Source organism: Bradysia coprophila, unplaced genomic scaffold, assembly GCF_014529535.1.
Source record: "Bradysia coprophila strain Holo2 unplaced genomic scaffold, BU_Bcop_v1 contig_151, whole genome shotgun sequence".
Lineage (NCBI taxonomy): Eukaryota > Metazoa > Arthropoda > Insecta > Diptera > Sciaridae > Bradysia > Bradysia coprophila.
Genome location: NW_023503423.1, coordinates 4,919,398 through 4,945,544, shown reverse-complemented (window position 1 = coordinate 4,945,544; position 26,147 = coordinate 4,919,398). Strand labels below are relative to the sequence as shown.

At 35.7% G+C, this 26,147-nt stretch overlaps 1 protein-coding gene and 1 long non-coding RNA gene across 8 annotated transcripts in view; one reads left to right on the top strand and one right to left on the bottom strand.

The window, feature by feature from the left end:
• Window positions 1-26,147, top strand: part of LOC119074555 (protein sprint) — a 167,043-nt gene that overhangs the window by 123,332 nt on the left and 17,564 nt on the right. For all 7 annotated transcript variants that reach the window (XM_037180745.1, XM_037180744.1, XM_037180746.1 and 4 more), the window contains 6 exons: window positions 4,593-4,731; window positions 7,846-8,046; window positions 24,734-24,918; window positions 24,979-25,596; window positions 25,658-25,841; window positions 25,899-26,108. In XM_037180745.1, the coding sequence (XP_037036640.1) occupies window positions 4,593-4,731; window positions 7,846-8,046; window positions 24,734-24,918; window positions 24,979-25,596; window positions 25,658-25,841; window positions 25,899-26,108 (1,537 nt within the window). The remainder of the gene's footprint in view (window positions 1-4,592; window positions 4,732-7,845; window positions 8,047-24,733; window positions 24,919-24,978; window positions 25,597-25,657; window positions 25,842-25,898; window positions 26,109-26,147) is intronic.
• LOC119074717 lies at window positions 9,643-9,957 on the bottom strand. Its single transcript, XR_005087221.1, has 2 exons — window positions 9,922-9,957; window positions 9,643-9,814 (listed from the first exon to the last, which is right to left on the bottom strand). It is a non-coding gene; the product is annotated as an uncharacterized LOC119074717 (long non-coding RNA).

The window sequence follows — 26,147 nt, the reverse complement described above, 5'->3', positions numbered from 1 at the left end:
ATTAATTTTGGTACGACTTAGAACCAATGACATAATAGTGTCATTGCTTAGTGCATGTCATTGTTAAAACGAGTTCCTTTCCGGACTGTTTATGATTTACTTTACAACTAACTTAGAGGTTTAATCACCCTCCTGCCTAGCGTGAAACGTAACGCTCCTAATTGACCCATATTAGGTATGTGGGAGTGGTACTGAAATCAGAAATTTATTAACATTTTGTAGAAATCAAACCCAATTTTTTTGACGACAATGAATGTTCTAGCATTTGGCATGAACTTATTAAACTCTGTATTGAACCGAATAAAAGTTTTCCTCGCGTCTTTTTCATGAATTTTTTTTTTCTTCGACTACACATGCACATCACAGCAATATTTTCCATAAAACAAAATTAAATCTTTGGAAAGAAATGCATAAATTTACATGAAATTATAATCAACGAAAAATATGTTCACTTATGAATGTTACATAAATCATTTGAAAATGATTGTTTTATTCAAATTTAACAAATAGCTTCGTTGTAATAGCAGTAACATAGAATATGTATGGTATGTCTATTCCACCACAATTTGAATCTCAGTTGCTCTTGTAAACATTTAAGAAGCAATTATTATGTAATGGAAACTGGTTGGTTTATGTATCGCTACCAAAATCAAAATAGAATCTGTAAATTTTACTAGATTTATGAATTGTTTATTATTGTTATTTATGTGATGTGGGTTACCATATCGGTATACGTTTTACATTTTGGTTGGGTTTTGTTTTTTTTTCTTGGTGGAAAAGGAAGAGCAATTAACCTGGTTTCGACTTGATTCACGCGTTTTCAAGTCGAAGGCGGATTCCTCGTTTGGTTAAAACGAATCTTTGATAAAATTCTGTGATTTGAACATTCTCAAAATAGTCGGTCGTTGGTCGAGAGCAGAATTACAGATAAAGTCTTCAAAATGTATGTCGAAATTTGCTTTAACTGTTCTACCGGCTGATCCACTCATACAAATACATTGTTTAAAAGTGTTCCTTCGTCCGTCACACATCGTAAACATCTAAACTAGTGTCAAAAATAAATGAAGCATGCAGAATAAATATCTTTAGATTAACGAGATTACCCACCCGAAGGCATAACATCTCGTCCTCTCTAAGAGGAATAGATTGAGATACGCTCAATCAGCGCGTCCGAAGACTACCTTTTTATGCCGGTGTTTCATGCACCGCATACCAAAGGTGAGGCCAGAACCCATCTTTATTCTTACTACAATTCCCTCGGGAGTAGTACCCCAAAGGGTGCAACCCACAGCCACCACGTTTCAGCCAAGGATAGGCTCCTCAACCATCGCTGGGCCCGAGAGTTCCCGAAGGTTCTCGCGGAGCTGCCAGCGCCCGTGGTACCGATACAAACCCTCGGGTAGGGTACGTGGTTGGTATGACCACTTCGGATGGAAGCATGAACTTCCAGCTCCGATCAGCTTGCTCAAATTCCGCGGAGTCGCAACACTCCGAGAGACGTCCTGGAATTGGCATTCGCCGTTCAACCAGTAGTACTCATTTTGCGCTTTGGGAGCTAGAATGGATCTAACGAACTTTGGGCTAGACACCCCCGGTCAATAGCCACTCTTCGATCCACCCTATCTACCTACGAGGACTTATAGAGGCGAACTCAGGCCAAGGGACTTATGGAGGCGAACTCCGGCCGAAAATGAAGCATGCAATGGAAAAACAAGATTTTTTATTGAGAACCCTGTCGCGCCTGGCTGGGCGAATTTTGGATTTTCAACTTGACAGGCACCACACGCCATACTTGTTACCAAAAATTTTATTTTTAAATTCCATTCGTCTTTTGGCGTCAATACCTAGATCACACTAAGATACCCCTACCTAACCTCATCTAAAACCTTGGGAAAATTAGACTAATCAAAATATATGATCCAGCTCTCTTATTACAGTGTACGTCAGTGAAATTCAGGATAGGATAGGAATTCGTTTCAGCTGTTTTTTCAGCTTGTCCGCTGATACAAACAACTCTACTCATACGACTTTTTACTATTTTAACACTAATACGTGCTTGCGTGAAAGTATTCCATCCGTATAAACAGTATTGTTTGCATGAGTGGGCCAGCTGACGGAAAGTCCTAAATTTCACTGGCTACAGTAAAATGTTCATGCTACGGTAAAAGCTCTTAAAATTTTTTCTTCTCCTTCTTTCATCTCATGACGATATGTCAATACATTATCCAAATCAGCTTAACGTTAAGAAGCTCACAAGTAATAGTGGAAAATAGGGAAAATGATGACGACAAGTCAATCAGACATGTCATTGTCATCATGTCAATTAAGATAATAAGGAAAAGTTTTCCTGTGTCTACACAGACTTATACATGTCGTCACAATGTTATGGGGGGAATAATACAAGCAATGCTGAACTGGTTAATAGTTTTAGCATCGGGAAAATTCAGTTGACATCAATAAATGTTCAAAGTTTTCAACGAGCTTTCTGGTAACCACTAAAACATCTTAGGTGTAATTTAAACTTTACAATTTTCCAACTTCACTTCAATTCTGTTGAGTTTTCATTACGCCAAAGTGTTCTACTCGGTCTTTGGCCCCCGTGTGTAACACTGTGTTATTGCAGTACGGATGTAATTCGTAAATTTGTTGAAACGCGGAAAGTTAATGGAAAGAAACGATAAACGGGATATGTGGGGGAAAGGGAGTGAATTAAACAAAGTACTTTCTTGACGTTTTTGTTGAAAGTTTTTTTTTTCACAACGGAACGGCTGTATGAACACAAAGAATTCATAAGAACTTAAGCGGATTTGATGTTGAAAGCTTTGTTAGCTAGACAAAATTACTGACTTTAGTGCTTTGTTCGGTAAATTTCACTGTACGACGTTTTATAGTAAATTAATTAATTATTGTAGAGGTTGCTGTGCTGGTGCCGCCACATAATTTTTAATCATATAGTCAATCATTTACGTGTTTTCATGTTTTGTACAACATTTTCAGAGTTGTATAGGTATCCATGTTATTTAAATATTACGTCTTTCATACCACATCGAGTACAATACGAAATAATCTCAAATGGAATTTTCCTTCATCCAACCCTTCGTCTCGTAGAATGTCATGCATAAAATAAATGTTTCTGCTAGTCTTTCACCGAATGAAACAGCGCCTAATTCACGGAAACATTATTCATTCATTAGTACCGGGTAATTGTACCGTCGTCACACATTAAGTATGTTAGACTAATAGGGAAAACCGACATAACTTTTGTTAAGTCACATTCATCAACCAAATCGTATTAGCGATCCAAGGATTAAGTCGATATGCTGGTTGTGTAAGCTTTTCGGAGATGTTGACGATGTATTTATTGTAATGGTAGACAAGCTAAATTTACCTGTGGCGTCTGGGATCTCTGCAGACGGAGGTAAAATTGGAGTATCAGTCAAACTAGTGGAGTAGTTTCGAAGTTATTGATGAAAGCGCGCTCGAATTTTGATTGAAACATTTAGATGGCACCTACTACTCATCGTGTCTGATTTTTGGGTGCAGTTATTGCCAGCAATTCGATCCTGAATAACCAGAGTTTATTATTGTATAGTTATACCTACAGTCGGTAACTTTGAAATAAGTGACGTATTTCGTTTCAGCTGTTTGTCAGCTGATCCACTCATACAGACAATAATGGTTAAACGTATTTAAACGGTTTTATGAATACCAAGCACATGCGTGTACTTGGACATTGTTCACTCGTATAAACAAGCATTAGCGCATTTGTTTGTATGAATGGATCAGCTGAAAAATAGCTGAAACAAAATGCGTCATTAATTTTTTTGAAGTCGGTGACTGTACATACAGCTTCGACCACAAATTTGCACCGCTTTGTTGTGATTTGCTCAAAGGAAATAATAACAACTTTTCAACGAAATTCATTCACCGAAGGACGTTGAACCAATCCTGTTATATTGGCAATAAGTGCCCTTGTTTAGAACTGTATCTTTTTACGAATCTCGTAAACCATTCGCAGTCTCTGCAATCTCGTATTTTTCATTTCAGTAATTCATAGCTGTGCACGTCGTTATTTTGTCTAGTCACTTCTCATGTCAAAGAAATGAAATGTTACCAATTCATCGAGCAAGAGGAAAACCAATCTTTTAAATTACATGAAAAATAAAAGTAATGAAAATCCGACAATGAAAAGCAAAAATATTTTTCTCCTTATGGTGGGTTTACTGCTGGTTATGGTTGGATAGAAAATGCTTTTCGATTATTCGATCCAACGACACACACAAAAAACGGAAAGAAAATTGTGATGAAGGAAGAATAATAGTTAATAAATCACGGCGCTAAATCATTTCGGAAATTCCTGGTAACACTCAGTTAATCAAATTTTAAAAATATTACTTCACTGCCACTGAACTTTCAACTAGAAGATAAAATATTTCTCGGTCTCACTGTATCTATACCATACACCTTCTTCGCTCATTCAATTCGTTACAAAGCAATTTTCTTACTTTGAAATTAAATTGCAATTAGATTTCAAGTAGGGAGAACATTTTCATTTCATTAAAAATTTTAATAATTTTTCCCTTTACTTTCAGATCGGAATCACAGCACTTAAGGACTAGACGACTGCCATTATGTTCAGTTGACTCGGAAGATGGAAACGGTCTCGGCGATGATGATATGCAAGCATTGTTGCCAAGCAATCGAGACTTATCGAGGGAAGATTTAAGCCAGGTAAATTACTATATTTTGTGTATGCTGATCGATATGGCTATTCCCCTGACGACACCGGCATTATTGCACGAATTTTGTTTTTTAAATTAAACTTAGAAAATTCCCATAAATATCGGCAAACCGAAAATGATAAAACTGTCAACTGAATGAAGTAAAAAATGCAGAAAAATTCCTTTCGCTCTGCTGAAATTCGTTTTCTCATTTGATGGAAAATAAAAGGAATAATCTGCACGTTTCCTCCTGTGAGACTACTTTGTCAATACGAACTGCTCGGTATATTTTTGCATATCACAGTCCCTCAAACACATATCCACACACAAAGTAATTCAGTAAACATGAAGTAGGAGTCGTTTAACATGATCATATACCAAAACAGCCCTTATTTTCTATTTTCTATAACAAACCAAGGGGTTGATGTGTTGTCGCTTGTGAATGCATAATACAAAAAAAAAAACTGGCATCATGTATATCCTGAATTATATAGCATCCTACATTACGTGAACGCTCTGGCCGTATAACAATATATCTAGTCAAAAATGTTGCAAAAGAATGTCACCCGAAGGCAATGTATGCATATCGTGTATAACGTTGTCGAAACCTACGAGCGTTGAAAATCAAAACAGTCGTCGGGTTCTGCGAATTTATGTACAGGCAGACATATCGGGCTTGTCCCATACATCTTGGCTTTTTACGGCTGTATTGTGTTCGTAGAATATCTCTATGAGATAGAGCCAACGGGGTTTGTTGCGGAATGAATAAGAAATTCTTTTTTCATTTCTTTTTAATCCGTCAATAGACACTTCAGTCTATGTACGGCTTCGTTTACATATATATCTTTACGCTACACCTTCCAATGTTCTGTCGTTCATTCAATAAATATTTGAATAGACCGAATGAGACATTACAAAAATCGATGAATGTTGTTCCGACAGTGAAGGGTTTTGCATGTTGTTGCCGGTTCTAAGAGATGATTTCCTATATTTCCCTAAGATTGAATTGAAACCTTGCGAGAATTCGAATCCCGTCGCCAGAGTTTTACTGATTCTTAATAATGTTAATTAGGGTGGATGGATTTACCGAGACAAATCTAACTGCATCATAACGTTTGAATTTCCGATAGTATTATCGCATAGCTGTTTAAAAATAACTTCGGGTTATAGTGAACTGTGAAGGGTGTTTCTGCTAAGTAAAACCATCCAAAGGTCAACAAAAGATGTACTAGATAGATAGATTGATAGATTAGAGTTTTGGGAAGCTTCTTCAATTGAGAGGCAGGAAAAAGAAGAAGCAGGAACCCAGCTCGAAAATCCTCTGATCGATATTCCCTCTTTTCGATAAAATGTTGTTAAGACACTCGCCATCTAATGATGGTAGATCCTCATCTTGGAGTTCATAATACCCGAAGGTGCGAAACCTGAGATTGGAGTAAAGTGGACAATCCCTAAGGACATGTACTTACACCAGTCTCAGGTGCCAGACCACAAGAACAGATAGGGTCGATGGACCGATGTACCAGATGCATTTTCCTTCACCCATGCCTTTATAGGAACGACAAGAGGGTTATATTCTTAGACTAATTTAGGTACGTTGATTCCAAAAATTTAATCAAAAAGTACGATTTTGATATTCCTTCAGAGGAACGTGGAGTAGCATTGAAGGAGGATGTCTTTCAGTGACTTTATAGTTTACGATAAACCGAAAATTCGTGTGTAGGAAACAGCTGTGTTGTCTCACACGAAAAAGTTAGACTATAGACTCGACAAGCTACAAATGACACTGGGTATGGATTTTCAAGTTGTTAAAATCGGTTCCTCCTAATGTTAAAACTCGGGGTGTGAGTAGAAATTTGAACGCAAAAAAAAGAGACAGCAGGCAAGATTAAGCCTTATAATTTGTAACTTCATCAACAATTTCATTTCATTGCCTAATTGCTAAATTTATAATTAAAGCTATCAACCCCGCAAAATATTTTGACCCTGCGCTGTCGCTCTAGCGCTGAAATCAGAAATGTTTTTTTAGGCACAGCAATCAACACTCTCTTATTTTCTTGTTTAATTTTAATCTCCAGCATAATTCTACGGTTTTTTTTATTCCTTACCGTCGCATCGCATCAAACTTGCTTTTTTTAAATTAGATCTCTGCTATCCCCAATCGGAAAATTAAAAAAAAGAAGAATCCGAAAAAGTTTTCTTTTCATGAAACAAAACTCAAACTTAACAGAATCAACTTTGATTATTTCGAAACGTTGCGTGAATCCACGGATAATTTGTATAAAACGCATTCCTTATATTCCGTACTGTTCAAGGATGGAATGAAAATCGCCTGCAGTGTTTTAATGCTCAAGCTGTAGCACATAAAAAAACGGTCTTCTGAAACAAAAGTGGAAACAATTTTCAAATAACCACCCTCATTCCCAATGGCACTTTTTTATTATTTTATTATTTTGCCAGAGAGAGAGTCCATAAAATTTACTTAAAGCGATGTAGCAGTGTTTTGGGTTTGATTCTGTAGCCTGAAGGTATGTAAAGTAAAGGAAATGTGCTGGGTACGTTTGTGTGATGTAAAGAACAAGTTTCCAGAGAAAAAGAGCTTGTGTTGTCATGTATGGGTGGTACAGATGGGTGTAGAATGTGGATGTATATAGGTATAAAAAACCAAGTGCATAGTACAGCTAGAATACACGTAAAGTCATATAAAGGGATTTAATGTTTAAAATGCAACTTAAAATGGACTTTAAGTAATATGCTGTTGGATTTTATGGCTGCAATGTGAAGTGATAGTCGGGGTTAGCCGATAAAATGGCATGTTGTTTGCATTTTGTACACTTGCCCGTGTTCAGTATATCGAACTGCAATGGTTTGCTAGGGATTATCTCGAGAAATTTTAATTCGATTTCGTAGAAAATCAACAAATCGGATTTAATGACTTGTTGTATCACGTACGACAGGTTCGGTTTGAATGGACATTTGATTCTTTGGTTATTTTGTTCGGAATATGTAGGAGAATAGGATTCAGGATCATTTCGGGTAACTGTGCCTCCGAAAATGATATCCGCCCACTTAATTTTTACAGTTTTTTTACCGTTTTATTTAACTTTCGAATCTTCTTTTTCAGTCTCATGCATCTTTGGTATCCAGTTCTGATGGCGGTGTCTTGGCCGAAGGTGAAACATCTAGTGAAACATCAGCCGATTCAACTAGCCCACCGTGTGATTTATCTCTTGTCGAACGGCTACTTCGTACACACCCTGTGTGGTTCTTGCCTGGTATTCAAAGATCTGGTGCCGTACATTTATTGCAAGGAAAAGAAGAGGGGGTGAGTGTATTTCTTTTGAAGTTGGAAATTGAACAATTCCTATAAGTACGACTCGAATCGGAAAAAGAAAGACTTAAAAGCGACACTTGCCTGCATAATGCATACATCCCCCACCTGCGCTCATTTATTTTCTCTGTAAACATCAAAGCGCACTTTAAAAACATTCGAAAATGAATGAAGCTTTCATAATTTGTTCCCATTTAATTTTTCGTAGTAAAAAGAACTTTAGCTCGTTGAAAATTATCGATTTTGAATTATTGCCAGACATGTTATTTCCATGGCTTTTATGCTTCACTCATGTGCGAAGTGTTTTTGTTTGCGGCATTAAAGTTCTTAAAACCAGCAATTTGTGAAGCATTTTAATAACAAAGCCCATCAAATTTTCAAAATTGAGAGGATCATGAATTAATAAGCGGATTAATAAATGGGTTCGACAAGTTTCTAGTGCAATTATATGGGAAATTTACTTACTTTTGACGAAGTACTCCGCTGCCTACATTTACTGGTTAATGGAGACACTATCATCATGTGATTTTTTCCCCTGTATGTCCATGGGGGCATTAAAATGAATTTATTATGGCTTTCAGTTGAACGTAATCGTTTCACCTTTGAGCACATTTTTAAACATTATTCCAATTGATTGAATTTTCTTTGTTCATTTATTATGCAAAGCTCAGATAAAATTGATTTTAACAAATTTTCTAATGAATATAGGTCGATCAATATGATAAATAATAAACGAAGTGTTCTGGGCGGGTGTGAGAACGGTAGAGTGTACGAGATTTAAAAAAAAAAGTTCTTTTAAAGTACGTGATGGCTTTGAGGTTTTGTTTAAGATCGTTCACACACACATGGACAATGAGAAGGTTGATTTAGAGATGAGTCGGTCGACTTTGTAGGTTCCAGCTAAAATTTTATGTTAAACCGAAAAGCGTTAACGTTTTAGAAACGGCAACCGTAACACAACAAATTACATCTGTTACTTCATTTGTTATTTACTAGCGGAAAATCTATTACTTCAATACTTTTATCATGTTAATTGAATATGTTATCAGTAATAGTTACTGAATAATCTAGAACTTAGAGATTTGAAGTGAAATTATAGGAGAAATTGAATCAAGGAATTTAAATCTGAAATAAAATTTTGGTGCCACGACTGGGACCCGAACCCAGAATCTCCACCTTGCCGGGGTGTTGCTCTAACCAATTGAGCTACCGTGGACATTTTAATTTCAGATCTAATTTCGAACCGTTGTTACATTACTAACCGCATGTATATGTAGCCAAATCGTGTATATTTTATGCCAGTAATACAGGCCATTGTGCACTGATATCACTTGTTTCTAGCATTTATACACGTTTCGTGCCACCTACACATACATGTGTCCGTTGTATTCTCTTATAACTCAGTGTCCATTATTTTTGTATATGTACTGAATGTCGACATCAATTCGATGCCATCTAAATGTACAGTGATACCGCTATCAACACATGAATGCATTGATCGCATAGGACAACGAGAATACCTCGAATGATTAAGATAATTGAATATGTTATCAGTAATAGTTACTGAATAATCTAGAACTTAGAGATTTGAAGTGAAATTATAGGAGAAATTGAATCAAGGAATTTAAATCTGAAATAAAATTTTGGTGCCACGACTGGGACCCGAACCCAGAATCTCCACCTTGCCGGGGTGTTGCTCTAACCAATTGAGCTACCGTGGACATTTTAATTTCAGATCTAATTTCGAACCGTTGTTACATTACTAACCGCATGTATATGTAGCCAAATCGTGTATATTTTATGCCAGTAATACAGGCCATTGTGCACTGATATCACTTGTTTCTAGCATTTATACACGTTTCGTGCCACCTACACATACATGTGTCCGTTGTATTCTCTTATAACTCAGTGTCCATTATTTTTGTATATGTACTGAATGTCGACATCAATTCGATGCCATCTAAATGTACAGATTGGTTAGAGCAACACCCCGGCAAGGTGGAGATTCTGGGTTCGGGTCCCAGTCGTGGCACCAAAATTTTATTTCAGATTTAAATTCCTTGATTCAATTTCTCCTATAATTTCACTTCAAATCTCTAAACTGTACATTTAGATGGCATCGAATTGATGTCGACATTCAGTACATATACAAAAATAATGGACACTGAGTTATAAGAGAATACAACGGACACATGTATGTGTAGGTGGCACGAAACGTGTATAAATGCTAGAAACAAGTGATATCAGTGCACAATGGCCTGTATTACTGGCATAAAATATACACGATTTGGCTACATATACATGCGGTTAGTAATGTAACAACGGTTCGAAATTAGATCTGAAATTAAAATAACTTTTATCATGTATTTTGTTATGTAAAAAGACACTAGCTAGAGCTAATCATCTACCATTGTCGGAGTGTCAGCATGACTAGCCATTTTTATAAAGTTAATCCATCTTCGAGTGGAGAGTCTCAACAGATTGTGTAATTTCACTTCAATGAGGTCTTCCATGTTTACCATCAACGTATCTTATGTATTTGTTTTATCTATGTCTATAAATTCTGAGCAATTCTGCCAATTCTCGACTTTAACTTAATTTCAATTTAGTCAGACAAACATAACTTTGATGTTTGGTTGGTTAATCTGTGTCAGTTAAACTGAAGATCTAAATCTGCATGTTGGAGGATTGGAGACATTTTACAAATTCATCGCTCGTACTCAATGCATCGTTCATCTTTTGATGAATAATGAAGCCATAACTGAAGATGTCGACGCTTAAATGGCCTTAATTGCTACACTCAAATCTTGAATGAACCATGTGAACATTGTACATTGTTCGTCAAACTAAAATTAAACTGAGTTCCGAACCCTTTCGATGTCATTTCAAGTAATAAGTTAAATTTGAAGTGTGTAATAACGTCACAGCGCATAACATCGTTAACCATTATACCACATAAGTACATCCATTAGCAAATAAGATCATAAACTATAATCGCAAAAATGTGTTATCCCTCATTTGTATCGACAAAATATCCTTCATTCAAGTTCACTTTTTGTAAGATAACCCACATCCAAGACCATTTATAACATCGTATGTTTGTGTGCATCCAAGCATTCACATGTAAACCATTAGATAAGCCATTTCCTAAAATTATTATCATAATGAAGTATCTCTGATTAATTTTATAGACGTACGTCCATGAAAGAGTTTCCTTTACTGCAGCGAAAATAAAGACATAAAATCGTTTTACTTCCATTGCCAGTTGTGGTAAAAATGGGAAATTGTTTCAATACGAACCGTTGTATGTGTTAAATATGAACCCAGGGACTTTCTTTTTCTCTTGTGTTTCGTTATCCGATTCTATGTGCTGTGCAAATTCGCAGAGTCAACGCACTCAATCATCATGATAATTATCGCATTGGTTTGTTTGGTTAATAAATGAAATTATTTAAGAGTTAAGGCTGTGAGTTGTGAGTTCAGTATTGAGTATTATAGTCTGCTTGTTATTCTAGTCGAACGCAAACTATTTTCTAATTGAATTGTGGAAAAATTAATCGTGATAAATTGTGCGAGATATGTTTGTTTTCTGGGTTAATTAATTGCTGGAAATTGTTGAAATGAAATTATAGTATGAGATGATGGATACGGTTTTGAAAGTATTTAAACTCTTCGATATGCTTTCTAGCATAACATTTCGAGCATTTATTTAACATGAATATGTTGCAGTGTTTGCTTCTATTTAAAATACAGCAACCTAATTAGCAAATACAACGATCAATTTATATCGCATCATATGCGTTGCATGAGAGGTTGAATTCTGAAGTGGACTCGGTGCTGATTCAAGGATATTATTAGCGCAATAGCACAATAATTATTGGCAAAAAATAAGATCACAAAAACTGCCGTAATTTGCATAAGGGACTGAACTTTCGGCAGAAAAATATTCTAATTTTGAGACTGAAAAACTAAATTAATTGGCTTTATTAGCATTTGTCTATCATAAATCAGTTAAATCTGCTACTTCTATTGTTTGAAACCTAAAACAGTGTGTGATACAAAATCTTTTACTTCATTCGTTTTAACATACCTTTCACTATCAAATACCACGTCAACCTGAGTTCATTGCTCATACTTGTCGTTGCTGGTCGTCAGCTATTCTGAAAGGTGACTTTATGATGTGAAAAACCTAGTTCTTCTTTGTGCCAAACTTAGTGTGAGTTGTATTATTAACCTTTCACGGATGGTCAGCATATCATCAATATTATTATTGAATCTGTTGCCTCTTTTGACCGCAGTATTTTCGACAGATTGAAATAAAATCTTTTACTTCATTCGTTTTAACATGGTTTGGTTTGACTGCGAGGTAGTTACTTTAACCGCAACTGAGCACTGAGGCTATCCTTTGTTCGACCCTTTTAGTTTCTCCTCGGCCATTACTTCAGCCGTGTATCTTAGTTTTTGCATAAGATTGCGACAAGCAGAGCTTATTGTTTATTTTCGATAACAGATGACACATCAAGCCACACAAAGTCTGACTATTCGAATGAGTAAGTTGTCATTTTTTCATTGCGGTTCGGTATACATATTTTGGCCGAGCTATATGCAAATGTCAGACCAACATTTGCGTTCACCCACTCACCTTACGTAGAACGGCCATAAATTTTGAATGCACATAAAACAGTGCATAAAGAGACAAAAAAGTAATGCCCCACTCAGACATCACATTTTCTTTGGGAAAACAATAAAATTTAAAAACGAATTTCAATAATAAACCTTCACAAATCTACCCCATGGGAACCACTCTGCGAGTTTTCCATATTTATTAACCTAACTGCCTCGACATTAAATCCTAAAAAACGAGAGACATCACTCATATACAGATACCATTGGACCACCATAACTTTACCTTGAAAGAGCACTTAATGGTGAAATACACACATTTCCCATTTTATACATTGCGTATGCCCATGTTCGCATAAGTGGGGCGCATAATATTGTTGTGCTTTTTTCGGTTCGGTAAAAATAATGTTCATAACGACATAATGTCAAAACAAAACAAATGACAAATAAATCAGTTCTTATTGGCTTTTTGTGGCCCGAAAACTGTTCCCATGCTATATGGAGTATTACATGGTTGTGATAGATGCGCCGAAAATGATACGGATGACATTTTGTTGTTGAAAATGGTAAAATGTTTTATAATATAGGATATGGAACTGTTGTGACCGATGTGGGTGGTATGATGCGGTAATTTATATCGCTAAAATTTATTAATTTAATAAAACCGTAAGCGCTCGTATTGTTGGCTGGGAAACGAGAGAAAATGATCTACGGATATCCTCCAACCGTTGTATAATAGTCGAAATTTGAATAAAATTACCAACATTTATGCGAAATCATAAATGAAATATTCAAATTTCGGAATTTACCATAGATTTAAATTGAGATCCAAATATTAAATTCGAACGTGACTTCCCATTTCGTGTCTGTATGGGTATGTGTGTGTGTGTGTGTGAGTGTGAGTGTGTGGGGTGGCAAATTCTTGTCATGCACGATATTTGCATCTTATTTGTATACTTTAAATATATTCCATGGTATGGTATTACAATGAACCAGGGAAGGATAATAAAAGGGTAATGACATCGTTAACGGTTTGGGGACCGAAACAAAATGCACTGATATCACATGGTAATGAACTTGTGCGGTTTTTTTTGCTTATATTTGTTTGTTGGCAAAGGAAATGGAATAATGTGAAATTCGTAAAAACCTTTAAAAGACAGCGTTTCTTTCGTGCAGAACGCTTCTACCATATCGGGAAAACTGTTGGTGTTGGATTTTGTTAAGCGTTTATTGAATGTGTAAATGATGAGCGGTTGATTTCTTTATCATTCGAAAGACACACACGTCTTTTAGTCTGAAAGACTATGAACAATCCGGACATTTTTAACAACTATCCTTCTCTACCATAGGGCTAATTTTAGGGAATTCGTAAATCTTCAAAAATTTTTGACTGGCTTACATATGGTCGAAAACATCGAAAAAATCCAGGAGTTCTTCAATATGTGGCCTTAGAAGTAAATAAGTCAAAAAAATTACTAAAAAATTAAGGAATTTTAGGGAATAAATACAGTCGAAGAAATTTAGTTTTCGGGTTTTCCAAAGATATTAATCTTATTTAACCCACACTTTATCCCACAACAATGGAATCCACAAATTTAAATTTAGTTAATACAGCGGTCACAATGACGGCGCTGCAGTCACGATTTCAAAATGTGATATAGGGTGGATAAACTAAATTTTGGTTTTAGCTACATTTTCGCTTGGTTTTTAATTATTACATTAGGCTTCTAAATTAAGAATATCTTTATGCAATATAAAACGTTTGAGTTTGAAAAAAGAGGTTTTGTATCAGTGAACAATATAGGAAAACGTTCAGTACGTCTCAACAAACAAGAGAACGTAAAACATATTTGTACATTTAGCCACCCTACGTCCGTCATCGCTTCTATTGTCTTCAAAAACATATTGTGTGCTTGTCATGATAATTATCAGACGTTTGTTTATTTATGTGTCTCATCTAAAATGCTCGCCAGCAAAATTTTGATCATTAAATTCAACGACAAAATTGATCTAAATGTTAAAATAATTGTGAATAAAAGTGAAGTTACTGTGGTTTTGTTTTCTCCTCATAAAGGAATTTGCATCAGTTCGATGTTAAGTGCGGAGCACCATTAGAAAAAAAACTTGTCGCTTAAGAATGGTCAAAAAGTTGCTGGACGCAGTAGCTACAACTAATGCTTTGCAGGATATAGAATAAAAATTAGAGAAACGCCAAGAGCCGTCCATTTGAAATCTTCATCATCATCATTTCAACTAAAGGCTTTTTTTTTAAACGAAACGGAAGTTCGCTTGTATCATTCGGAACATTCTTTTTGCAAAATTACAAGTTGGCATAGTAAATAAATTCAACTCTTTGTATAAGTGAAGCTCATGATTGAGCTCAATCATGAAAACAGAATCTGGCCAGGAATAAGATAAGAATATGAATATATGACGAACTTCAAAGTTCATGATTTATAAATGCCTGCTCATGCAATTATGCTTGCTGTTACGATTTCCAAAGAATTTTAATATCAAACAGAAGTACAATTTCCGAATCGGTTTTCTATTTATTTTATTGTATTTCCGACCTCGTTCTAGAGTAATAAAATTTTCTGTGGATCATTTGTAACTTAATGAAAATATTAAGATGGAAAACCTCAGAAACATTCACATAAAAATTATGTTTTCCTAACTAGTGTTGAAATAGCCTTTTTGCATTCATTAGGAAAATAACTACTGGACAGTCGAGACGGTTTACTTGTAGTCCGAAATTATATTTTGGCTTCGTAGAACACAGATAAACACAAGAGGAATTATATGATATGCGGTACAGTAAATAAATAGAAAGTTGGACTAAGTGTTGCTTTAAAAAAAAATCTTCTGGAAGTGTATCCATCCACACCACACAGCACTGAAGTATCGTCAAAGTCAAATCTACAATATTGTATTGTTTGGTGATTTGTCATATTTTGGAATTTCTTCACACTTTGGCGATTTTTCTTGACAATTCATCATATTTAGTTGATTTGTTAAATCATCAAGAAAAGTCTCAGAAGTGTGAAGATACGCCATAAAGACAAATTTTCAATTCTCTATGATCCTTGGAGTTTCTTTACTATTGGGCGATATTTCTTGGTTTTTCTTCACAATATGACGATTTTTCTTGTTGAGTTTTCGAATCAACCATAATCAACCATAATGATGAATTGCCAAGAAGAATCGATAGAGTGTTAAGAAGAGAAAAATCGCCAGAGTGTGAAGAAACGCCAAAGTGTAAAAATACGTTTTTAAAATGTCTTTACATTATCTTTCGTAAAATGATAGTTTCCTCGGGATCTTTCGTTAAAGTATGAATTTCCCAGGATCGAACAAGATGCCTTTACTTTACCTGACGTAAAATAAGAGTTTCCTTAGGATCGAACCAGGCAGCATTTCGTAACCTTTATAAAAGGATAGATTCACTAGCATCGAACAAATACCGCCAAATACGATACCTTTCGTAAAAGGATAAATTTCCAAGGATTGAACAAAATCATTGTGGTTGATTTGTTTAATCACCACGAAGAATTGCCAAAGTGTGAAGAAACGCAACAAAGACAAATTTATCATTATTTGTTTCTGTCGGCGTTTCTTCACACCTTGCCGATTTTTTATTTTTGGCGATTCTTCACGGGAATCTTGATTCACGACGGCTACGAGCTTTAGCGAAAAGGAATGTTGTTCCGATCCAAATCTGAGAGCGAACCCCCGTTTCGTTTAAAAAAAGCCTCACTTGAAATCAGGGACGTAAATAAGGATTTTTTTCGGTGTAGCCACATCTTGTCAAATCTAATTTTCAAAAATCTGTCTATGTTAGTGAAGCATAGACTGACACACCAGAATTTATCCAAAATAGACAGATGTTCATAAATCGCACTTTTCGGTTCCTAGGTATTTTTTTTTAATACTGACTTTCGATGATACAAAAAGAGTAAACTGCACAACTCTTCAAGTATAAATGAAACTCTGATTCGAGCCAATAATTATTTAGGTATATAAAAACATTAAAAGGAAAAATGCGACGCAGGCGAAATTTTTAAATTTCTTGGTTCGTGCAGCCTACAGGCAATCTTCTGACCAGAAGTAGTTATAATTCATCGGGTTCTGGTGAAGACGTTTCTTTCAGCGCAGCGGGAAGAACTGACCGGGAAATATCTAGATAGATCTGCAAACTTGAAGTTAGAATTTTGGCGTGGTAATTCAAACTTTGGAACTCATGACCGCTAATGGTGTCGCATTCTGCGTCTGAACTCAGAAAATTTAACGAATGATTCGGTTTTCTTCTTTAATAGTTATTTATGACATCGACTGCGAAGTACTTCATTAGGCTATAGATGTGTAATTAAGACACGAGGCCGCAGGCCGTGTGTCATAAAACACATCGTGAGCCTAATCAAGTACTTCGCTCTGAGGTTTTATCCTAAAATTTTCTTGAAAATGGTGTAGTTTCCTCAACAATTGCCATTCGTGACGCAAATTTTGTTGTTAATTTATTGGTTAAATTTGTTGAGTTCAGTCGAAGCATTAATTGCATGGTGATTGGAGCCGTAGGGGGAGGTCAAATGCTGTAAAAATGCTCCTCAGTTAGAAAAACGGTTTCGCCATAAATACAGTGAAATTGCTGTGGTGGTAAATGTCGACGGCAGTGTCGCCTCTTTGAGGGGCACTGTCGCCAATTGCCTACACACTTGTTCCTTACTTTAGTCCCTGCTTGAAATGATGATGATGAAGATTTCAAATGGACGGCTCTTGGCGTTTCTCTAATTTTTATTCTATATCCTGCAAAGCATTAGTTGTAGCTACTGCGTCCAGCAACTTTTTGACCATTCTTAAGCGACAAGTTTTTTTTCTAATGGTGCTCCGCACTTAACATCGAACTGATGCAAATTCCTTTATGAGGAGAAAACAAAACCACAGTAACTTCACTTTTATTCACAATTATTTTAACATTTAGATCAATTTTGTCGTTGAATTTAATGATCAAAATTTTGCTGGCGAGCATTTTAGATGAGACACATAAATAAACAAACGTCTGATAATTATCATGACAAGCACACAATATGTTTTTGAAGACAATAGAAGCGATGACGGACGTAGGGTGGCTAAATGTACAAATATGTTTTACGTTCTCTTGTTTGTTGAGACGTACTGAACGTTTTCCTATATTGTTCACTGATACAAAACCTCTTTTTTCAAACTCAAACGTTTTATATTGCATAAAGATATTCTTAATTTAGAAGCCTAATGTAATAATTAAAAACCAAGCGAAAATGTAGCTAAAACCAAAATTTAGTTTATCCACCCTATATCACATTTTGAAATCGTGACTGCAGCGCCGTCATTGTGACCGCTGTATTAACTAAATTTAAATTTGTGGATTCCATTGTTGTGGGATAAAGTGTGGGTTAAATAAGATTAATATCTTTGGAAAACCCGAAAACTAAATTTCTTCGACTGTACCCTTAAAATAGGCTCTGTTCGCCACGCAAAGTTAAGTGTCTGTAAATGAACTATTAACGGTAGAAGCTATTCGCAAATTGTGCGAATATTCACTTTAGCTATTGGCTCAATGTTCGAATAGCTAAGTATTCTAGAGCAGGCCTCTCACATTTCCTTATTTCCTTATTTTTCTCCTTATTTTATTAAAAATCCTTATTTTCCTTATTTTCCGCAAATTTTATCGACGGAAATCAAAATTAAGAAAAAAAATCGATGCGCGGCAATAATGACAATTTTTATTATTTAACACAAAGAACTCTAATAAAAAGGTGGTGTCGTAGCTCATGATCATTCCAACAAGACTGGTTTAACATTATATTTTTGTGGTTCCACGCCACCTCTCGGCTCGAGTAGAACTATTTGATTTAACATATAAATCACCCTTAACATTGTCTCAAACATGCGTCCTCATGGGTTTAAGCCTTATTTACATTTACTTCTTTCAAATTTTTACTTTTATACTTTCACCAATTTATTATTTTTTCGAAATTCGAACGGGATAACAAACAACAGCTTTTGCAGTTAATAAGATCCAAATCTAATCCAGCAAGTTTTTAAACTTGAGGGTGGGGTAAAGTAAGAATTCATGCCGAAAGTACGTCTTAAATTTCAAAAATTTTGTCGCATCGAAAACTAATTGAAAACAGCCACCCTACAAAAACGATAGGTACGTCAAAATAAACAGTGAAGCGCTTTATTTTGAATTTTGAAGCGCACGTACAGTGATAATTAGTAAAGTATAGTTTCCACTTAAAAAGAGAACTCCGTTTAGCCTCCGTTTACATGACAGTTGTAAAATAGAACAAAAGAACTGTCAAGTAAACGGAGTAAAAAATTGAAATAAATTCAATTTTCACTCCGTTTGCGTGACAGTTCTTTTGTTCTATTTTACAACTGTCATGTAAACGGAGGCTAAACGGAGTTCTCTTTTTAAGTGGAAACTATACTTAAAGCTAAGATTTGCTGAGAATCTAATTCAAGCCTTAAACGCGCTCAAAATATTCAAATTTGCATCGTGCGTGATAAAAGCGAATTTTAAGATACAACTATACAAAAACGATACGTCAAAATAAACAATAATGTTTTTTATTTTAAAGCTGAGGCGGACCTCCGATGTTAATTGCTGTATCTTAGAATAATTTCGATTTTTATAGAAAAATTTCTCCTCATTTTTCCTTAATTTCAACTAACAATTTCCTTATTTCTCCTTATTTTTGTGCTAAAACCTCCTTAATTCCTTAAGAAGGAGTCCAAATTTAGAGTGAGAGGCCTGCTAGAATGACTCTTGGCACAATGTGCGAATAGCACCTCCAGGCGAATGTCTTGTAAATTAAAATTGATGGCACTTGTCTCAAGAAAGATTTATTTATCAACGTCATATACCAACAGTTCTAACTATGTGGCTCATCTAATATCTGCCAGATTAATAAATTTATTTTTTCCTATGACTCATGACCTATAATAGCCAGACTTATATATTTCCCTAAAAAAAGATGATTTTGTTATCGGACTGAAGTTAATCGACTATTGAATTAAATCGAGCGGCAACGATATTTTGGGGTGGACCAGAACAATTTTTTCTATTGTCATCAAATTTTAGGCAAATATTTTTTGATTCATTGCATTTTTGCGTCGAATGCACAACGAAAGATATATTCATTGTAATTCCGGGGAGTGTATTGTATATGCGGACCGAATAATTGAAAATTCATTTCGAAAATAAATTTTATACGAAAGCAATTTAACATATTCATACCAAGCCATGGATGGTGGAAATGAAAATGGTTTATCTCAGTTTTACATCACTGAGTATTTTCATATGAACGAAAATGTTGGAACAATTCAAATAAATTACAACCTCAAATCTTTCGAAGCTCTTTTGTCTTCCAAACTTTTTCGTCCCAAGTCTGCAATTTTCGGTCTTTCTTTTTGCTTCGAAGTTTTTGTTTCTTCATTTTTTCTCCCCGTTACGTACAACTATATGCAATATTGTTTCTTGCATTTTGGCATTAACAGCAAAGTTTGGAAAAGAGAGGCACAGATACGACACAAATAACACAATGAATGGATTGCAATATTATATGTGGAAAAAAAGAGGAAATTTTGTGTCGCTTGGAGAACAAGAAATAAAGTTTTCCTTTTCCCAATTTTCCGCTGTTTGAATTGAACGAACAGTGTTACGTAGCGCCCATTGGATGTTCGTTAAGTTATTATGTTTCGGTTTGAGGTTATTTATTGGTCTTATGTCCTTTGTGATCCGGTCTTTGTTAATTTTCTTGAACATTGTCTGCAATGTTTTGCACAAGTGCATGTCGGCTTATTTCTTTTCGAGCTGTTTTTTCTCCATTGTTTTCTTATGCAGTGAAACAAATTGCTTGTAATTTAAAAGAATTAGAAAGTCTGATTGCACTACATTCATTTCGCTTATATTGCTTACCGAGAATAAATTAATGAGAAAATAGAATAGTTTCCCTGACTCATGCCTTTTTGCCGGAAGCGAATGAAGTCGCGATATTTCTCAATAGAGAAAAAGGAATTAGTCATAGAAGAACGACACACAAAGAAAGGTAATTTTCATAGCTCTCAAATGACATCAAACTTGACCATATTTGTCACTGCAACTGGACTTGAAGAATAATTTTCGGATGGTGAACCTCTGACTGTGAACGGAAATAAAAGTACACAGGGAAGTCGAAGCAAAGCACTCTTAAAAATTCCATTCACAAATGTTATAAAAGTGATTTCAAGAGTATATCCGATCGGGACATGCCTAGTGTACTGGAAGTGCTCGACCTCCTCTACCACCTCATACCACAGGCTAAAAAAAATCATTTGTCTCTCAGGAAATATAAGTCAAAAACCAAAAGGTCACATTTTCGATGTTAGGCAATCTTGGCAATGGCACCTTTTGGACCATAGGTTTCTTCGGTAGATTTGTAGAGTTTTCAAAGCTCTACATTCCGCTAGAACATTGTTTTCAAAAATACTCTCAACTTTCCGAATTATGACCTTCGGAAACTTAAAGTCGCCCGGGTGGACTTCTTCCATGGATCCATTGGATCCATCAACCACATGCCCGGACATTTTCGATGATATACGTTTTCCGCACACAGGCTATCGCGGTCCTTAAAATTTGCAAAATTCGATACGCCCTATTGCAAACCTAAGCTAGAGGGGTTGGTGACGATTCTGTAATCTGCTAACTAGTTGCTGGACTGCAAGTTCTAAATAGCCACTTTGGATTCAATCGAAAAGAAAATTGCGACACAAATTAGGAAACCTCATCTTTGGAATTGAAGTTACTATCCAAAGCTTATATTGTCTTTGTGTTGTTGTCGACACTAATCGTTTCCGATAAGTTAGACCGATGCATGAATATCCTTTTCGTACCGAAGTTGGAGTGCACCAGTCACACAATTCCATTCAACTTCGTCTCTAACCATTCCTATCCAATTATGCCATGTGAAAGTGTGCAAATAAACGCATCACTGCACATTCCACAGTTAATTTAGCAAGAGTATTTCAGTCCCATTCATTGACACTCAATTTTAATAAATAATAATAAAAAGAAGTGTAACCAGTGCGTTGAGTCATCGGTCGTAACCAATAAAATCGAAGAGTCCATCTGAGACGCGTATCTTAAAATAAAGTTTTTGGCGAGTTGCATAAAATCAATTTCAACAGTCTCGAATCTCCTTCATTTGTGGCCAATAAACAAACCAATTTATGTGTTCCAGAAATTAACTGCCGCATTAAATAACGTTATATGAATACGTTCGTGTTGTTGTAACCGTTAAAATTTATTTGAAAAGAACATCGTTGAAGACGTTGGTTAAGTAACTGGCAAACAGAATCGTAAATTTTATTACATTGAAATTGATAAAATAAATAGTTTTGAAGGATATGGAGATGTTTTTCTTGCAAAATCTAATAATATTATTGCCAAGTGTGGGAGTCATCCCAATCATAGGAAATAAAAATTTTCTTCATACAATTTTAAATATGCCACAAAACTTTCGATGAATGTATAACCATGTGTGTGCAATAAAGATACGAATTTTTGTTCCCATCTATACATTTCTGTCCGGAGCGAAAAAGAATAGGAAAAAAAAAGAAAAAAAAGATTTTTGCAATAAAAAATATCTTCAAATGAATTTCCGGCGTTTGAAATTGCTGATGCGTCACATTTTCGAGGAGTTAGAGAAACGAGCGAGCTGTGATTCACGAAATAAAAATGTAATTGAAGTTTGCTCAAGAATTTTTATGTTTGATCGAACGAGAATCGTACCATTTTTTCGAACGATATGAATTGCTGGTTATAAGTAAGAGAAACTGTTTGTATATCTTGTTACTCAGCTCGGGATGATATCATATATAGATATGGTGTATGGTACTGCAAAAGTTTATTGCATTTCTGTACGAAGATGGGTTGTAAATAATGAATTTTGAATTCTGTACAAGTTCGAAGAGATTTTCCCATTTTTTTTCTTGTTCCGAAACGATTGAGTAGGATTATATGTGCTCGGGGGAAACGAGTTTAAATTTTCAATTTATCTGAAAAATGGAAAAATATTTCGTTGGTTTAGGATTCCGAGTAACGGAAAACAATACGTTCCGTCCGAACGAAACATTTTTAATCTTTAAATAAAACGACGACGCGCCATTTACTCAACTCATTGATTTGTTATCCATGACATTCGATTATGTATCTGGGAGTGTTTTAATCCGCATTTATCATCACATCATTCAAATACATATAAATCTTCGTAACGCAATTCTCTCGATTCCATTCCATTTTTTATCGTTTCATTCAGCAATTTATCAATTTTTTTTTTTGTTTCTGATTACATAAGCAGAATATGTACATATTCCGCATAATAGCACGAGACGCCTGTGAAAATCGAAAAGTTCTTCTCATTCTTTTTGTGGTTCTTTGAGAGAATATTATGTATAAATCTGGGATTCTTTCAACTTCATGTTATCCATAAATCTGACACAGAGGCAAATCATTCAAGATGGCAACACACATTTTTGCTGCCTCGAAGCGAAACAATACTTCGAACGAAATATTTATCGAGACAATCTGTGGCAGAAAATCAAAGCACTGTATCACCACAAACATCATGTATATTTCGGATAAATGAATGAATTAATGAATAATATGGAAATGAAACAATCAATCACCGTATCTATTCTGATCGGATTCAATGCCACAGATGTTACTGCGACTGAACCGAATTACATTAATATATTCGGTTACGGCTGTGTGTATCGTATACAATGTATGATATGGCTGTGCACATTTGAATTGACAATTTATTTTATCAATTCCCGGTTAGCGAAGTTGGTTTCGATGAGGATTCTAGCTCCGATCGATTTTTGGTTTGTCATCCAACCAACTTTACAATGTTTTGAGGAATTACAGCGAGTACCATAAGTTTAGCGCAAAGGGTATTAGAATCCATAGTTGTTTTTAGTCTTTTTCTACTTATTTTGAGCTCTTGAGATCTTATATCCTAAGCGACTAGTTAACCAGTAGAATATATTAGCCTCCAAAAATCGGTTTGTCCACAGGTTTTGTTCGGAAAGTTATCAGAAAATGTTCCGTCAGAAAAACGTCTTGTCGACTTTTAAACGTTCAGGGAACAGTTTCCCATTTTTTTTAATATCAATTTTCGCATACAGTCGACGACTTTGAAATAAGTGACGCTTTATGTCTCAGCTGTTTTTCAGCTGATCCACTCACACAAACAAGAGTCCTTTATTTGTTTATACTTGGGAAATTATTACACGCACACGCGTGCTAGTGGTAAAACCGTTTAAAGACGTAAAACATATTTGTGTGTATGAGTGGATCAGGACTGCATTTTCCCAAGGTTTTCGAGAAATAATTTTTGGGAAATTTATGAAAAATGTGAGAAAATTTGTGAAAGTGTTCCCTTCAAAATAGTCCCTGTTTGAAACACAAATTTTCCTTTAACGAGTCAGAATTTCAGGAAACTTCAATCAGTTTGAATGAAACAGAAATGAAGTGGCTTGAATCTATGTTGTTCCCGGTTTTCACAGATATGGATAGACATGTTGTTCTGGATTTGATGTCTCTAGGTCCTAGTCATAATCAAGAATTTTCCTTTCCATTAAAAACGAATTATTGAAATGAATACTCCCAAGAGTTCGATGACCTGTAGCGAACACCTAGTGCTGAGTGGGATTTTTGATGGTATGCAATGCTCTCTAGACTGGAATTGTTATGCATTATGAGTCGATTGATCGAAAACGTATTATGATGCATTTCGGCATTTCGATCGATTTTTCGCTCATTTCCATTGTCTCATTCGCTTTACATCAATAAAATTAAAGCTGAACGATTTTCAAGTAGATGTGTGACATCATTATAAGTAGTTCTAAGCACACAGTATACACATAATTAAATCAACGATTCCGAGTACTAATCGAATTGTTTTTCGAATTTAAAAAATTAGAAAAAGCAGCCTGATGTTCTCAGACTAAATTGTTTTACATTTTTATGTTCTTCCAGAATTTCGTTGTTCGCGGCTCGAGTCAGACGAACACTATGGCCGTATCGGTCCGTCTACCACCAGATACTGGCCCATACATTGAACATTATTTAATCCAATCCAATGACAGTTTGCTAAGCTTGGAAAGCTCTAGATTTAAGTTCGATTCGATTCCAGCGTTAATTGCACATTATGCTCAGTGCTGGTGAGTTGATGCAGTGTTTTCTTTTGTCTAACAGTTTATTGATTTTGAATTAAATTCCAGTGATGAACTCCCAGTTCAATTAACCTTACCACGAGCCCTACGCGAGGCACAAAATCGCCAACAATTGTCTTCACTCGCTTTACTTGGTCAAGAGTTTTGGCGATATCCGATGGCCACACCGAAACCAACGGCAACCACAACAACATCATCGGCCAACACCAGCCCAATACAATCAAATTCTAAAACCGAATCCAGTGGCATCGGAACAACTGTATTCAGTACAATTAATCCACCGAAAAGCGTAGCAGTAACACCAAATAATAACCACCCAGTGGGAAATGTTTTTAGTCCAACGATACCGAGTAATGTGTTCAGCCAAGCTGGTACACCATCGGATACAGCTTCTAGTCTCAGTAGTTTTACAAGTACTGGTCAACAGATTTTAAGTCCTGAATCAGTAGATAGCGTAATGTTGACGATGTCGCCTATCGAGCCGACTCGAAGTGGCATTATTGGCAAAACGAGTACGTTCAAAGCAATAAACCGAAGATCCATGGACATTGAGAAATTGACGTCGTTCGTACACACAACGCAATTAAGTGGATCTGATAGTAACGACAATTTGGTCAGGACCACTAGACCAACACCACCAAGTACACTGAATTTGGCTCCGTTTCGGTAATACATTCAGACAATCGATCTGTCTCCTTATGATCCAATAACAATTACAATTTTGCAGTACGCCACCGGCACCCCCACCACGATGGTCAAAACCAACAACTCCGAACAGTCCAACAGCATTGACTCCGCTCGAGGGACAACTATCAAATAATTTTACGGTTACAACTACGGTAACATTCAGTGTTGATGGCAGTCAAAACTCTCAAATTGTTGAAGTAACATCACCCAATTCGAACACAACAGTATGACTGCTACTGACCGATTACCAATTACTTTGAACGAAATTAATGTTCTATCAGTTTCAGACTATATCGAAGAGACTGTCACCCGAAGGAGAATGTAAGGCTCAAGTGGACACCCTTTCATCGCAAGGATCAAAGCGATGGCAATCTCAATCCAGTAAAGACTCCAGTCAAAATAATCGGAAAGTTTTGTCTCCAAATTCAGCCGAAACACCAACTGGTCGCTCACGTCGTCACCGTGCTCGGAAGGAGTCGAAGCATTACCAGGTGGGTTATTGGATTTGTGTCGACGTTTGGAGTATCCGA